The following is a 15,902-nucleotide window of genomic DNA, read 5'->3' on the forward strand; positions in this document are numbered from 1 at the left end:
GGCAAGTACAAAGTATGTGGCATTTCCCCGGGGGGGAGGTGGAGGGAGGGAGGTCTACCTGGGGTGGGGGGTTTTATTCCCCCACAGGTTGAATTCTGCTATAAACCTCTGTAAACCCAGACCAGATACCTAGGGATTATCATAATTTATCATGCACAATTTTTGGCAGTAGGGCTAGAGTTTCTGTGTTAATTAAAAATCTTTCCATAGGAAGACCAGATGCAAATCGACAACCAGCACTCAACAGGGAGTTAGGCCTAAATGTTCGTGTGGCTGTCCCACAGAAAATCTAAGAGAGAGGCAAAACAAAAAAATTTGGACAAGGTTATAAGTTTGGGAGAAAAAAAATGTGTCCCTTTTACAAGGTTGTTCACCTTTAAATCAACGTTTAGTATTATGTAGAGAGTGATATTCAGATATGCAATAGGTTTTCATTTTTTATTATGTGTGGTTTTTGAGTTATTTAGCTTTTTAGCCAGTGGCTCTCCTCTCTCTTTGCAATTTTAGCAATCTGGTTGCTAGGGTCCAAGTTACCCTAACAACCATGCATTGATTTGAATGAGACTGGAATACATTTAGGAGAGAGACTGAATAGAAAGATGAGTAATAAAAAGTAGCAATCACAACGAATCCATAGCCTTACAGAACATTTATTTTTAGATGGGGTCAGTGACTGCCTCATTTGATAGCTGGAAGGAAACAAAAGAAGGCAAATAATTCAAAACTATATAAAAGAGAAAAAATGAAATCCAAGTGAAACGTTGCTTAAAATGAGCCATTCTATAACATACTAAAAGTTAACTGAAAGGTGAACAACCCCTTTAAAGCTGGGTGTTACTAAGCAAATGTATGCTTCATACTCACAGATCCTGTTCCACCTTTTTGTCCAGTGCATACTCAAGGTCTGTCACCAGCATCTTCTGGTACAAATCTTGTAGAGCCTGACGGGAAGTCCACACCTCGGCTGTACCGGGCTTGGATTCTGAACATTAAAACACAATGAGATATTGAGACTAAAGTCATACAATGCTTACTGCATGCTTGTACCTGTAGGAACAGCCCAATGGCACATAACCTGCTTGTGAAACATACAAAAAACCTCTATGCCAGTACACACTCTCTATTACGTTAGCTACCCTATTAAGAGGAGATATAGAAATAATACATACAAAGTAACAGGCAAATGATATATTCTCCCTCACAGAGCCACACACATTGAAAGAATTGCCTTTACCATAACATATAACCCTGTAGGAAAAACGCATTGCCTTCCAACATGGTTAAAAGGCTATGGCCAGCATGCAAAAGTCTAACCTTTTTTTCCAGATAACACACAATCAAGCATAGATTAAAAGATAGCTGGACTAGGCAGAATGCAACATAGATCAATGGCAGATATGTAAATATAATGGTACATTTAACAAAATCAAAACAGAAAGAGGCATATTTACCTGTCATATCTGTTTTCAGGACTTCAGCCTGCCTGTAATAAACAAAAGAGCAGCAGGTTACATGACCTACAAAGATAATTTTACAGATATTGTATACAATGCATACTGATCACACCAGAGTGTTGGCATACAGCAATCGAAAGCAACACACCTAGCACCGGGTTTAAACCTGTCCCTGGAAAACTAGCACCACCTTAAAGGAACGGTAACACCAAAAAATTAAAGTGTATTAAAGTAATACCTATCATAAAATATCACGTACACGGATACAACGGGTGTGTTTGATTCAGAAACTCTACTATAGTTTATATAAACAAGCTGCTGTGTAGCCATGGGTCAGCCATTCAAAGCTGATAAAGGAAGAAAGCGCAGAGGTTACAGAGCAGGTATAAACTCTGCTTTAATGGCTGTCCCCATGGTTAGACAACAGCTTGTTTATATGAACTATAGTAGCCTTTCTGAAGCAAACACACTTGTTTTACCATTGTAGGATGACCGTATCCTTTATTGTCATTCCTTTAAAACACTTTCAATTTTTGGTGTTACTGTTCCTTTAAGTTGGAGAGACAAGCACTGCAATCCCCTTTGCGGTCAACAGAAAGTGACAAGCAGAAATCCCAGGCATCAGCTCTACTAGTGATGTAGATCAAAACATATATAGTTATATGTTTGTGCAAAATAAAAAATGTTTCTAATATAGTTAGTCAAAAATGTAATGTATAAAGGCTGGAGTGAATGGATGTCTAACATAATAGCCAGAATCCAACTTCCTGCTTTTCAGCTCTCTAACTCTGAGTTAGTCAGCGACTTGAAGGGGAGCCACATGGGACATAACTGTTCAGTGAGTTTGCAATTGATCCTCGGCATGCAGCTCAGATTCAAAAGCAACAATACACGAGGCCCCCTTCAAGTCTCTGAATGGTTACTGCCTGGTAACCAGTCAGTGGAAACTAAGAGAGCTGCAAAGCAGGAAGTAGGGTTCTGGCTATTATGTTAGACATCCAGTCACTCCAGCCTTTATACATTACATTACTATATTTTATAGTTTTTATTTTTATACTGAAAAATTCCTTTACCTTTAGTGAATATTGGAAACTTAGCTTTTGTATAATGAAAGAAAATAAAATGCCTTTTGGTGGAGGACTCAGTGTATATAACCCCTTAAAAGAAAACGAAATCTCTTCCTAAATGATTTTCCAACTGAACATACAGAAAGATGATTTATTTAAAGGGGGATTCATCTTAAAGGGGTTGTTCCCCTTCAAACACCTAGTTGTTATCCGATAGATCACCAGAAATAAGAACTTTTCCAATTACTTTCTATTTTCTATGTGTCACCGTTTTTCTAATATTGAAGTGTAAAGTGTAATTTTTCACATTCTAAAGCCGCTCTGGGGGGGGGGGTCGCCGATCCTGTAAATTGTCCTAAATCGATTCATTTAGTTGATACATTTTTTTGTCCCTGCTGAGCAGAATCTCTGGGTTTCATTAAAGGGCACCTATCACAGCCAAAATCAAACACATATTAACAATCTGACCAGTACAACATAAACACGTTTAATCAAACTACATATATAGTTTTTTGAAAAAAACTGCAGGTTTTAAAAAAATCCCTTACTTTGTCAAATGGGTTCTTTCACTGAGGGAGTCCATAGTGAGACAATAACAGGGACTATAATATTCAAATTACAGGAGCACGCTTAGCTTTAGTAAACTCCTCCACTAGAAGTATCAGGAGATTTCCCTATCTTGTCCCCTGCAGATGATGTTATTATGCAAATGAAGGGCACACACTAACTTCCAGCAGGTGGCAGCACTACTGAACATCAGCTAACAGAGATTTGGTTGATTTGAAAATAGCTTAGAAGGGTTGATAGGCAACAAGGAATTTCAACTGAGCATGTGCGAGATTTCAGAGCTACAGTTGGCTGGGAAGATATAGGTGGGAGGAGCCAGTGAAATCCAAGATGCCTGCCTCAGCTAGAACTGCAGTGGAGATAGGGAAGATCTTGCAGAAGGAATAGTGAGCTGATTATTAACATTATACAAACAATTCTAACTGTTTTAAAAATCGGTTTCTTGAACTTTCACATAGTATATTTACTTAGGAAATAATAGTTATTATTATGTTATCATTATTATGATTGGTGCCCTTTAAAGGCAGCTGTTAGAATTGATACAATAGTTGCGAATACTTCAGAGATGCTGCTGAGAAATGTATCAACTAAATGTTAAAAAATTGTAACAGTTTAGAGTCTGCAACTGAATTACTGAGCTGCCAGACTCAAACACCAGAGACAGAAACACTAAACTTTAAACTTGGATTTTGGAAAAACAGTAAAAAATAAATAAAGGAAAGTAATTGAAAAAAAAGTCTTTATTTCTGGGGAACAACCTAACAACAACTGAAAAAAGTGTTTGCAAGGTGAACAACCCTTTTAAGTATAGCATAGAATGGCCAACACTAAGCAACTATTTTAATTGGACTTTTTTGTAGTTTTTTTTTTTTAATGATTTGCCTCTTTCTTCTGACTCTTTCCGGCTTTCAAATGGGGGTCACTGACTGCATCTAAAAAACAAATGCTTTGTAAGGCTACAAATGTATAGTTATTGCTACTTATTACTTTCTAGCCAGGCCCTCTTCTATTCATATTCCAGTCTCTTATTCAAATCAATGCAAGGTTGCTAGGGTCATTTGGACCATAGCAACCAGATCATAGAAATGGCAAACCAGAGAGCTATTGTATTAAAAATAGAGCATAATGTACAGTTACATATATATGTTATGCCTCAAACTTTGCTTTATTAAAGGGATATATTTATCCCTTATTAAAGGAATATATTTTATATTCAATTTTGAAATCTGACATGGGACTAGACATTTTGTCAATTTCCCAGCTGCCCCTGGTCATGTGACTTGTGCCTGCACTTTAGGAGAGAAATGCTTTCTGGCAGGCTGCTGTTTTTCCTTCTCAATGTAACTGAAGGAGTCTCAGTGGGACATCGGTTTTTACTATTGAGTGTTGTTCTTAGATCTACCAGGCAGCTGTTATCTTGTGTTAGGGAGCTGTTATCTAGTTACCTTCCCATTGTTCTTTTGTTTGGCTGCTGGGGGGGAAAAGAGAGGAGGGTGATATCACTTAAACTTGCAGTACAGCAGTAAAGAATGATTGAAGTTTATCAGAGCACAAGTCACATGATTAGGGGCAGCTGGGAAATTGACAATTTAACTCTAGCCCCATGTCAGATTTCAAAATTGAATATAAAAAAAAAATCTGTTTGCTCTTTTGAGAAATGGATTTCAGTGCAGAATTCTGCTGGAGCAGCACTATTAACCGATTCATTTTGAAAAAAATATTTTTTCCCATGACAGTATCCCTTTAAGTTTCAGTGCTTTAAAAAAAAAAAAAAATCAATGTAGATTGTTATTCAATACAAATCTGTTAGTAGAGCTGCTCCAGCAGACTTCTGCATTGAAATCCGTTTCTCAAAAGAGCAAACAGATTTTGATATCCGACATGGGTTAGAGTCTAGACATATTGTCAGTTTCCGAGCTGCCCCATTCATGTGACTTGTGCTCTGATAAACTTCAGTCACTCTTTACTGCTGTACTGCATGTTTGAGCACTATTAACTGATTCATTTTTTAAAAAAAAATTTTCCCATGACAGTATCCCTTTAAGTTTCAGTGCTTTAAAAAAAAAAAAAATCAATGTAGATTGTTATTCAATACAAATCTGTTCTCGGATAAATACACGGAACACACAGACTACACACAACATAAAGTAACCCATACAACAGGTAAAGAGGGCCCTGGTCATTTATTGTTACTAATAATTATTTTCTGTGCAAAATACAGCTGTATAGTGCCATTGGAATGTAGATATGTGTAAAGGAAACACCAACATATTATCCCACTGTTCTCTATAATCTGCCTTCTAAAAACCAGATCTTTTTCTTCAGCTACTGTAAATAATAAACTCTAATTTACACATAGATTTCATTCATGAAATAGCTGCTAGTACTAAAGTTCTATTAGTTGGGCATATATGCAATTCATGTGATCAAAATAGCAAGCATATTTATTCGGGATGTCCAAATCAATGATTTGGTTTGGTATTCTGCCTTTTTCAGGATTTGGATTTGACTGAATCTTTAAAATCGTGTGACGTTTTGTTACACATACAAGGAAGTAAAACATTTTTTAACTAAGCATATGGTTCTCATTTCCTCTTAAGCTCAGTATTTTGCCAATGCATTTGGAGTTTGACCAAATCCAAAAATTTGTTACATACCTAATATTTATAAACTATTTACTAAAAATATGAATGTAGTAATGTCATGCATCACAAAAAAAAAAAAGATTTCAAAATACTGAAGACTATAAAGATGGTACAAAACTCAGAATTAAGAGGTGCTCACTATAGGAAATAAGCACATTATACTGTCTAAAGTGAGAAATACAATACAAGTATAGGATCCGTTATCCGGAAACCCATTATCCAGAATGCTCAGAATTTCGGAATGGCCGTCTCCCATAGACTCCATTTTTTCCACATTTTTTAAAATGATTTCCTTTTTCTTTGTAATAATAAAACAGTAGCTTGTACTTGATCGAAACTAAGATATAATTAATCCTTATTGGAAGCAAACCCAGCCTATTGGGTTTATTTAATGTTTACATGATTTTCTAGTGGACTTAAGGTATGAAGATCCAAATTACAGAAAGATCTGTTATCCATAAAACCCCAGGTCCCGAGCATTCTGGATAACAGGTCCCGTACCTGTACTATTGCAACACAAAGTGGATATTATGTGCATCCCTATTAAAATGTGCCAACCTTTGGCAGCTCAGTGCAAGTACAGGTAGTTGAATATGTTTTATTATTAACTTGAGGTTACTGAGGTATCCCAGCAAAGGCAGAGGCCAAAAGTTTCTGTAGCAACACTTCTAAGCAACATAGCTGCATTATTTGCATTCTGGCCCAAAAGCTGCTATCCATAAGAAACCACAGGCTACATAAAATAATGCAATATAAAATTCAATATTGTGCCCCCTGACAGCATACATGTAACCTTAAAGGAAAACTATACTCCCCAAACGGTCTTTATAAAAAGATATTGCATAAATCAGCTCATATGTAAAACCCTGCTTCATGTAAATAAATCATTTTCATAATATACTATTTTAGTAGTATGTGCCATGGAATTTTGAGGTGGCCGAAGCCTCTATCGTTGTGCACCAGGTGATTAACACTTGAAGGGTGGTGTTGGTGTGCGGTTAACTGAATTTCCTTAATCATAACTAGAAATTTGCCATTTTAAAAAACAAGGGCCGCCCCCTGGGATAGTATGATTCACAGTGCACACAAACCATACATGTTAGGTCACATGAGCCAATTAAAAGACAGTTCTGTATTTTGCTTCCACACTTCTTCCTGTTACAGTTAGAGTTGTAGTATTTCTGGTCAGGTGATCTCTGGGGCAGCACATCCATCACGAAATGGTGGTTCAAGGCAAGAAATATAAAAGAGCATATTTACTTAAATATATATTCCAGTTTAGTAAGATTCTTTAATGTCACTTAATTGGATATTAAAAGTTGCTTAAGTATTCACTTTGGGGGTATAGTTTTCCTTTAAATAACCCTTAAAGAGATACTTGTGTTTTGAAAAAAAAAATTCCCATGACAACGGTTAATAGTGCTGCTCCAGCAGAATTCTGAACTGAAATCCGTTTCTCAAAAGAGCAAAACAGATTTTTTTACATTTAATTTTGAAATCTGACATGGGGCAGTTTCAGTTTCCCAGCTGCCCTCAGTCATGTGCTCTGATAAACTTTAGTCTCTCTTTACTGCTGTACTGCAAGTTGGAATGATATCAAGCCCCCCCACCAACAGCCTAAACAACAGAACAAAGGGAAGGTAACCAGATAACTGCTCGCTAACACAAGATAAGCTGCCTGGTAGATCTAAGAACAGCACTCAATAGTAAAATTCAGGTCCCACTGTGACACATTCAGTTACATTGAGTAGGAGAAACAACAGCCTGCCAGTAATGCCATCCTAAAATGCTGGCTCTTTCTGAAAGCACATGACATGGCTGCCTACACACCAAAATTACTACTAAAAAGAAAAAAAAACACACTTGCTGGTTCAGAAATGAAATTTTATAATTTAGAGTAAATTATTTGCAGTGTAAACAGTGTAATTTAGAAATAATTTTAGAAATAAAAATTACATCAAAACATGACAGAATCTCGGGCACCGTTTAAAGATGGCCATTCAAAACCATATGCTCTCATCTGGTGAGGCCTAATACATAGGCAGTTTTCTCTGCCAACAAACATGGGGCCAGATCAGGCTGCAACAGAATTTTTTCCCTGGCAGAAGAAGCATGACGAGCGACATTAGCCTTAGGATTAGACTACAAGGCAGACTTAGTACCCCCCACAAATCATGCAAGTATATGTGACAGCACTAGGATGCCACAACATGGGACCTTTCCTGCTAGAAAAACTGAATTTACATATGTATATTCAACAAAATATAGCTCAAAAGCAGTGTCCGTCGTAGTTTGCAGTAACTACATAGTAGCAGAGATTCGATATGAACAGCACCACAATGTCTTGTTATAATAAAAATGCATTTATTGCAGACTTAGAGGGCATTACCGCAACGTTTCAGACCTCACTTGGCCCTTTTTCAAGCTCACATAGTAACTACATAGTAGTACAATGCAGCCTGGAGTTTAATATCAGTTGTTAATTGCTGATGAAAGAATATGTAAAAAAAAATCTTATGTAGTTTAGCCCTAAGGTTGAAGTACTGCACTAATAAATAATGTAATATTTAACTTTAAACAAGTATTTAAAGTGTGGAAGGAAACCAACACAAAGATGCGGAAAACATACAAAAACAAAGCAATGTTAATTTTCTCCTGATAAAAAGAGCAAATTAGATTGCAAGCTTGACAGGGACCAAGATAGATGCAAATCATTTATCTCTGTAAAACACTGTGAAATGCAAAAACAAAAATTGCAAATACTCCTAAAGAAACAAGAGGTCTGAGAGAGTCAATACAAGTACATTGTAGAAATGTAAAAACAAAGTATGAAATGTCCCAAGTAGTTTACTTTGTACTAGGATTCAAAAGAGTCTTTGGTAATACAGTGGTGTGAAAAACTATTTGCCCCCTTCCTGATTTCTTATTCTTTTGCATGTTTGTCACACCAAGGGGCAGATTTACAAAATTCGAGTGAAGAATTCGAATGTAAAAAACTTCGAATTTCGAAGTATTTTTTGGGTACTTCGACCATGGAATTGGTTAAATTCGTTCGAATTCGAACGATTCGAAGTAAAAATCGTTCGACTATTCGACCATTCGATAATCGAAGTACTGTCTCTTTAAAAAATACTTCGACCACCTACTTCGGTAGATAAAACCTACCGAAGTCAATGTTAGCCTATGGGGATGGTCCCCATAGGCTTGCCTGTGATTTTTTGTTCGAAGGATTTTCCTTCGATCGTTGGATTCAAATCCTTCGAATCGTTCGATTCGAAGGATTTAATCGTTCGATCGAACGAAAAATCCTTCGATCGATCGATCGCAGGATTTGCGCAAAATCGTTCGACTTCGATATTCGAAGTCGAACGATTTTAGTTCCCAGTCGAATATCGAGGGTTAATTAACCCTCGATATTCGACTATTGATGAATCGGCCCCCAAATGTTTCTGATCATCAAACACATTTAACTATTAGTCAAAGATAACACAAGTAAACACAAGTAAACACAAAATGCAGTTTTTAAATGAGGGTTTTTATTATTTAGGGAGAAAAGAAATCCAAACCTGTGTGAAAAAGTAATTGTCCCCTGAACCTAATAACTGGTTGGGCCACCCTTAGCAGCAATAACTGCAATCAAGCGTTTGCGATAACTTGCAACGAGTCTTTTACAGCGCTCTGGAGGAATTTTGGCCCACTCATCTTTGCAGAATTGTTGTAATTCAGCTTTATTTGAGGGTTTTCTAGCATGAACCGCCTTTTTAAGGTCATGCCACAACATCTCAATAGGATTCAGGTCAGGACTAGGCCACTCCAAAGTCTTCATTTTGTTTTTCTTCAGCCATTCAGAGGTGGATTTGCTGGTGTGTTTTGGGTCATTGTCCTGCTGCAGCACCCAAGATCATTCAGCTTGAGTTGACGAACAGATGGCCGGACATTCTCCTTCAGGATTTTTTGGTAGACAGTAGAATTCATGGTTCCATCTATCACAGCAAGTCTTCCAGGTCCTGAAGCAGCAAAACAACCCCAGACCATCACACTACCACCACCATATTTTACTGTTGGTATGATGTTCTTTTTCTGAAATGCTGTGTTACTTTTACGCCAGATGTAACGGGACGCGCACCTTCCAAAAAGTTAAACGTTTGTCTCGTCGGTCCACAAGGTATTTTCCCAAAAGTCTTGGCAATCATTGAGATGTTTTTTAGCAAAATTGAGACGAGCCTTAATGTTCTTTTTGCTTAAAAGTGGTTTGCGCCTTGGAAATCTGCCATGCAGGCCGTTTTTGCCCAGTCTCTTTCTTATGGTGGAGTCGTGAACACTGACCTTAATTGAGGCAAGTGAGGCCTGCAGTTCTTTAGATGTTGTCCTGGGGTCTTCTGTGGCCTCTCGGATGAGTTGTCTCTGCGCTCTTGGGGTAATTTTGGTCGGCCGGCCACTCCTGGGAAGGTTCACCACTGTTCCATGTTTTTGCCATTTGTGGATAATGGCTCTCACTGTGATTCGCTGGAGTCCCAAAGCTTTAGAAATGGCTTTATAACCTTTGAAATTGAACTCAGGTGTGATAAACCACAGTTAAGTTATTTTTTAACAAGGGGGGCAATCACTTTTTCACACAGGCCCATGTAGATTTGGAGTTTTTTTCTCCCTTAATAACGTAAACCTTCATTTAAAAACTGCATTTTGTGTTCAATTATGTTATCTTTGACTAATAGTTAACGGTTTTTGATGAGCAGAAACATTTAAGTGTGACAAACATGCAAAAGAATAAGAAATCAGGAAGGGGCAAATAGTTTTCCACACCACTGTATTTACCAAATGTATGTATATCATAAATTATAAATTCACAATATACATATGTACAGATGAATATTTAGGGGCAGATTTATCAACGTGTGATTTCAGAACTCACATCAGAAAACCCCACACAATTTGTATTCCTATGGGTTTTTTAAAAGCATATTTATCAAATGGTGATCTCCAGTGATGAAAATGGTTATAAAAATCCCATAGGAATGAATAGAACATGGGTGAGTTTTTCTGTGTTGAGTTCTAATCTCAGATTTTGCGATATGCTTGGCCTACCCCTGGAGCAGTCACCACATTTAGCCTATTCTAAAAAGAACAATGGATACTGCATAAACACACATAAAAACATTACCACATGTTCCTCAAAATAAGTGCAATAAGTGCAACCTTCTGGTTGTGTAATGTTCTCCTGACGGAAATCAGGAAAAATCCCAGAATATTTCTACAGAACAGGAACTAATAGACAGGATTCAATACGTCAGAAGGATAGAATATCTGACTCCACAGTTTAATGTTTTGATAATATATGGTATAACGGGGACACCTTGCCCCTTAGGAGACAATAATCCCCTCCAGAACAAAAGTTTTCAGGTAAACTGCAGATAACTTAAAAGATTAAAAAATAAAAAAAGGAATGGACGCATACTCCACATAATCAATGTTTTACCCTGGAAAGGTTACATCCTAACGAACGCTATAACTATCTTTACTATATGCCATTATTTCTAAATGCTTTGGTTCTGATTTTATAAATTTGATTTTTCTTTCTTTTTTGTTGGTCTAAGATGCCTAATGGACAAAAATTGTTAAAACCAAATAAAAAAATAAATAAATAAAAATAAGTGCAATGGTAAAACTTGCCTCCTTCCACGTCTATCTACATCTTGCTTCTTGTCATTGAAACAAGGGTGTTAATAGAAAGTTTATCCTCCCTGCTAGAACAATCTCTACTCTTCTGGAAAAGTTTTCCCATTAGCTGCTGAAACAATACTGGGGGAATTTGCTTCCATTTAGCCACAATAGCATTAGAGAGGTTCATCTCAATGTTGTGAGAATAGGCCTTTAGGCCTGGCTTACAGTTGACATTCCAGTTCATCTAGCATGTTAAATTGGGTCAGATCAGATCTCAGCAAAGGTCACTCATATTCTAACAGTCCTGTCTCGGCAAACTACAAATATCACGATTTCAACTGTCCCAGATCGCAGTGGTGCCATTCTTTACACACCTTCAGCAGGTGCTTGGCATTGTGCATGATGTTGTTAGGCTTCTGCACAACTGCTCACCTTTTACACACTGACACGCTGCAGTCTCATTCTATTCGTTTGCGAGGCCAAACAGTTTGTAGCTCAACCGATGTTCCTCTTAGATAATTCTACTTCACAATTTCTTCACCTAAATATGTCTATGAAGGTTTCATTAATCCAGGTTATGGTATATCTAGTATAAGTAAATCTAGAGCTGGACTTGCTGATTAATCCTTGAAGACATGTCACTACTCATCCGAGCAGCGTCTTCAGTTCCCGTACTAGACGGGTACGGGAAATCTGGGAAACGAAGTTGTCTGGGGCAGAGTAAAAAAAAAAAAAAAAGTGCAGCCAAAATAGCCTATTCCAAGAATAAGGAGGGGCGCCCAGATACATTTTACCCATATATTGTATACACATTATATGATTACCTATATTATGGATGCAAAGTATCAATCTTTTTTTCAGCAGGATATGGCTGAATCTAAATCCAAAGCCGAACCAAATCTGAGCCCGTAAAATGACGTGACTTTTGATTTCACGAACAACGAAGCACCACTAATTATATCTATTCTATATCTTGGAAAACATATGTACTGTACTACTGCACATTAAACAGATGCACACAAATTTTTCATAAGCATTAAGAAATAGCATACAACATTATTTCCTATCACTCTTATTCTATGAATTTTAAGGTTGCTTGTGTTAGCACTTAAACATCCTATGCATGGGGTTACACTTTGTAATTTCTGCTCTACGGAGGACTGTGATTGCAAGGTGATTGGCTAGAGCAGACAAAGTTAAAAGACAAAGATCTATGTATGGGAATATTCTTCATGAGTCTTCCTATCCATGCAAAATATTCTGAATATGGAACTATATGTATAATTTTTACACTTTGCAGTCCTTACCCCCACATCTAATTTCATGCCATGCAGAAACGTGTGGAAAAACATATGCTGGGTCCCATAGACTATTAAATAAACTGTGCATGTTTGGGCCTAAACGGTCTACACTAGGATTGACAAAAGTCTATGAAAGATAAAAAATTCAGGTGTTGCCCTGGAGAACAATCTGCCTGGTATAATATTAGAAATAACTGTTCACTTGTATGACTGCCAGTCCTGCACAAAAAAAATATATCAGGGGATTCAGACAGAACAATTATATTATTTTACAACTGTACTGTAGTCATGAACTCCAATACAGATGCCCTTATCTGTCCTTCCTCACACTTTGTAAGTGCAGCCACTTACATTGTGTCAGCCCTGTATCAGACAGCATATATAGAGCTGCCATTTTTTCTGTGCTTATATGAAGCAGTTTTTTCATTTTTCAGCAGGAATGTGAAGTAGAACAGGTCCTTATTTTAATAACCAACTTATTCCTACACTCACAAATCAAAATTACTTATTTAAACCTACAAGAAATTATTGCTACAATCCTCTGTTGTGTCCCAGCCATTCCTGCTTCAAACATACAGGGAAGCCTATATATCTTGAGAGCTATGGACTGACAAGGCATTTAGCATATAGTCAAGCAATTGGTTACATAAGATCAGCTCATAACTGTCAATGTGGCCATACTGGGCAGCTCTTTAAAGGTAAAGATCTCTGTGGAGACATCAACAAGTATTATCCAATAAGTTAGCTAGAGTTAAGCATTTTAAAGCCCCTCCAAGCTGCACATATAAAGAAAAACTGACCTCCTTGAATTACCATACTTATTCCTTCATTTGGGGGTAAAGAATTTTGTGAGGTCATACCTCACATACCTAGGTTTAAGACTCAAATTACAAACTAGTAAATTTGTTGATGGATTAAATCTATATGTTTACATACATTCTGAGCCAAAAGCAGATGCATATCAAATGCATGACAATGTACCAGTTGTTCCAAAGGATGTACACCAACACTATATTAATCTATTCTGTGGCATTTAATGTATTAAATGAAACTGCTACAAGTGCATCAAATCTGAAGCAATCACTTAAAAATTTTTATTAGAGAACAACATGTGTTATAATTCCCCTGTGATAAAAGCTATTCTTCTATTCACATGGTAATAACTATTCACCTTTAGCAGCATGAGATTCATCTATTCACTCATCAATACGAACTGGCTCACCGAGATGCCTGTTACACATGGCAATGCCGATTTATGCTTCCCAAGAGGGCAGCATTAACATGCCTCTGTGTATGCATTCCTGCCCCCTCTTATTAGCCAGCTTTTGGAAACATCAAGGGCTCAGGATGGTGCAAGCACATAATGCTCCAGACCTGGGCTTTTACAGAGAACAGATCTTTCTGTAATTTGGATCTTCAGACCTTAAGTCTACTAGAAAATCATTTAAACATTAAATAAACCCAATATGCTGATTTTACTTCCAATAATGCTTAATCATAGCTTAGTTTGGATCAAGTACAAGGTACTATTTTACTATTAAAGAGGGAAAGGAAATCATTTAAAAAAAATGGATTATTTGTATAAAATGAAGTTTATGGGAGATGGCCTTTCCGTAATTTGGAGCTTTCTGGATAAAGCTGTAATAAGAGAGAAGTGCGTACTCCTTACCTCTGATCTTAATGTATCACTTCAAAATACACTTGAAGTGCAGATAAAATGCAGAGATATTTATTGACCCTGCAGAGGTGCAATCATTCGGGAATAATGCACCCAAAACATTCCTATACCTGTAAAAAAAGTAGTTAGTAAGGAAAGTTGGTTGAACCTGGACTACTATGCTATTGGTTGGGGTTCACTGCTGCTATAAGCAATTACAGCTACCCACTATTGTCAGTGGTTTTGTGCTGCACAGCTTTCGCTTCTTCTGCGCGTCCGTACACACACAAACACAGATTTGCAGCAGGGAACTTTATAAGTAAGGTTAAGGGGTAACAAATTATTACATTGAAGTGATGCTCACAGCAGCTCATTTGCAGCAGATCTCCACATTTTACTGTGGTGCAGTTGTTCTCAGGATAGTTGGCAGGGTATCTTGCCATTTATTAACAATGAATCCAGTGGCTAGCCTAGTGTTACAGTCGCTCTTAATACTTTTACTATCTCTTTCTTGATACATGCATTCAGTTTCTATTTCCTGACAAATATGACATGGAAGTAGCAAATGTTTACCAACAAGCCCCATTCCATTGGGGTTAAAAAAAGCACATGACTGCTTTCCTTTAGGAAGAACAACAACACCACCAAATAATTTCTCATTATACACATGTAACGGGGAAGGTAACAGAATGCAAGTCAGGAGAAGAGCAAAGGACATAGCAGCAATATAAATCTCGTATGGCTAAAAGCAGCCTGGGCAAAGGGAAAGCTATTCAGTACGTATGGATATTATAAACATAAAATACTCAAAATCAGCTGCAGGTTGGTCCTTGACATAGACTTTAACACATGATAGACTTTTTAGTTCTATTCTTCAAGAAATGCTCTCGTTTATTGTTCACCAACAGCTGGAGGGCCGCAGGTCGGACATGCTGACTATATGACCACATGTATCGGAACAGGCGCACACTATGAGCTCCCACGATAACTTCCCATATGCCCCACTTGCCACTATCCGTGCCTGTCACCAATATGTATACCGGACGATGTCACCAGGTTGTGCCTTCCGTGGGCGACTGTCGCTCACCTGAGATACTGCGCACACAGCAGGCTCATCCTCCTCCGGGCGTTCTCGGTCGGTCTATCCACACGTCTCAGTGCTGAAGCGGTCGTGGAACAGCCATTCTCACCGGTGCCCCCACCACCTAACAGCTCGGGGCACCGGGCCTGTAGTAACCCCCCCAAACCCCCTGACAACCAACCCCCCGGAGAGTCCCACTAATCACCTTCCCCTCCGGAATCAACTATTTCAATAGCGTTTCCGGTTGGTGCGCCTACTATATCCTCCGGCTCCAGCTTCTCAGCACCCTTTAGAACCCCGCCCCCTGAGTGATAATACGCAAGCGCGGCGCGGTTAACGTAGGTAGTGACGACATTACAGGGTAGGAGGTTATGAATGCAGAATAAAAGATTTTGGGTGCCATGGTAACAGGTTTCCTACCGCTGAGCTGTTGCCTTGACGACCAAGCATTGTGGCCCTCGTCCTAGCT

The 15,902-nt window shown here is 37.9% G+C and overlaps 1 protein-coding gene across 5 annotated transcripts in view; it reads right to left on the minus strand.

Moving 5' to 3' along the window:
- Nucleotides 1-15,646, minus strand: part of smg7.S (SMG7 nonsense mediated mRNA decay factor S homeolog) — a 41,963-nt gene extending 26,317 nt beyond the window's left edge. For 3 of the 5 annotated variants that reach the window (XM_018260969.2, XM_018260966.2, XM_018260965.2), the window contains exons 1-3: nucleotides 15,440-15,646; nucleotides 1,452-1,483; nucleotides 865-982 (exon numbers count right to left, since the gene is read on the minus strand). In XM_018260969.2, the coding sequence (XP_018116458.1) occupies nucleotides 865-982; nucleotides 1,452-1,483; nucleotides 15,440-15,468 (179 nt within the window). In that variant the 5' untranslated portion in view covers nucleotides 15,469-15,646. The remainder of the gene's footprint in view (nucleotides 1-864; nucleotides 983-1,451; nucleotides 1,484-15,439) is intronic. The other 2 variants (XM_018260968.2, XM_018260967.2) reach the window with 1 other exon arrangement.
- Nucleotides 15,647-15,902: the final 256 nt, after the last annotated feature.

This window comes from Xenopus laevis, chromosome 4S (assembly GCF_017654675.1).
Source record: "Xenopus laevis strain J_2021 chromosome 4S, Xenopus_laevis_v10.1, whole genome shotgun sequence".
Taxonomy (NCBI): domain Eukaryota; kingdom Metazoa; phylum Chordata; class Amphibia; order Anura; family Pipidae; genus Xenopus; species Xenopus laevis.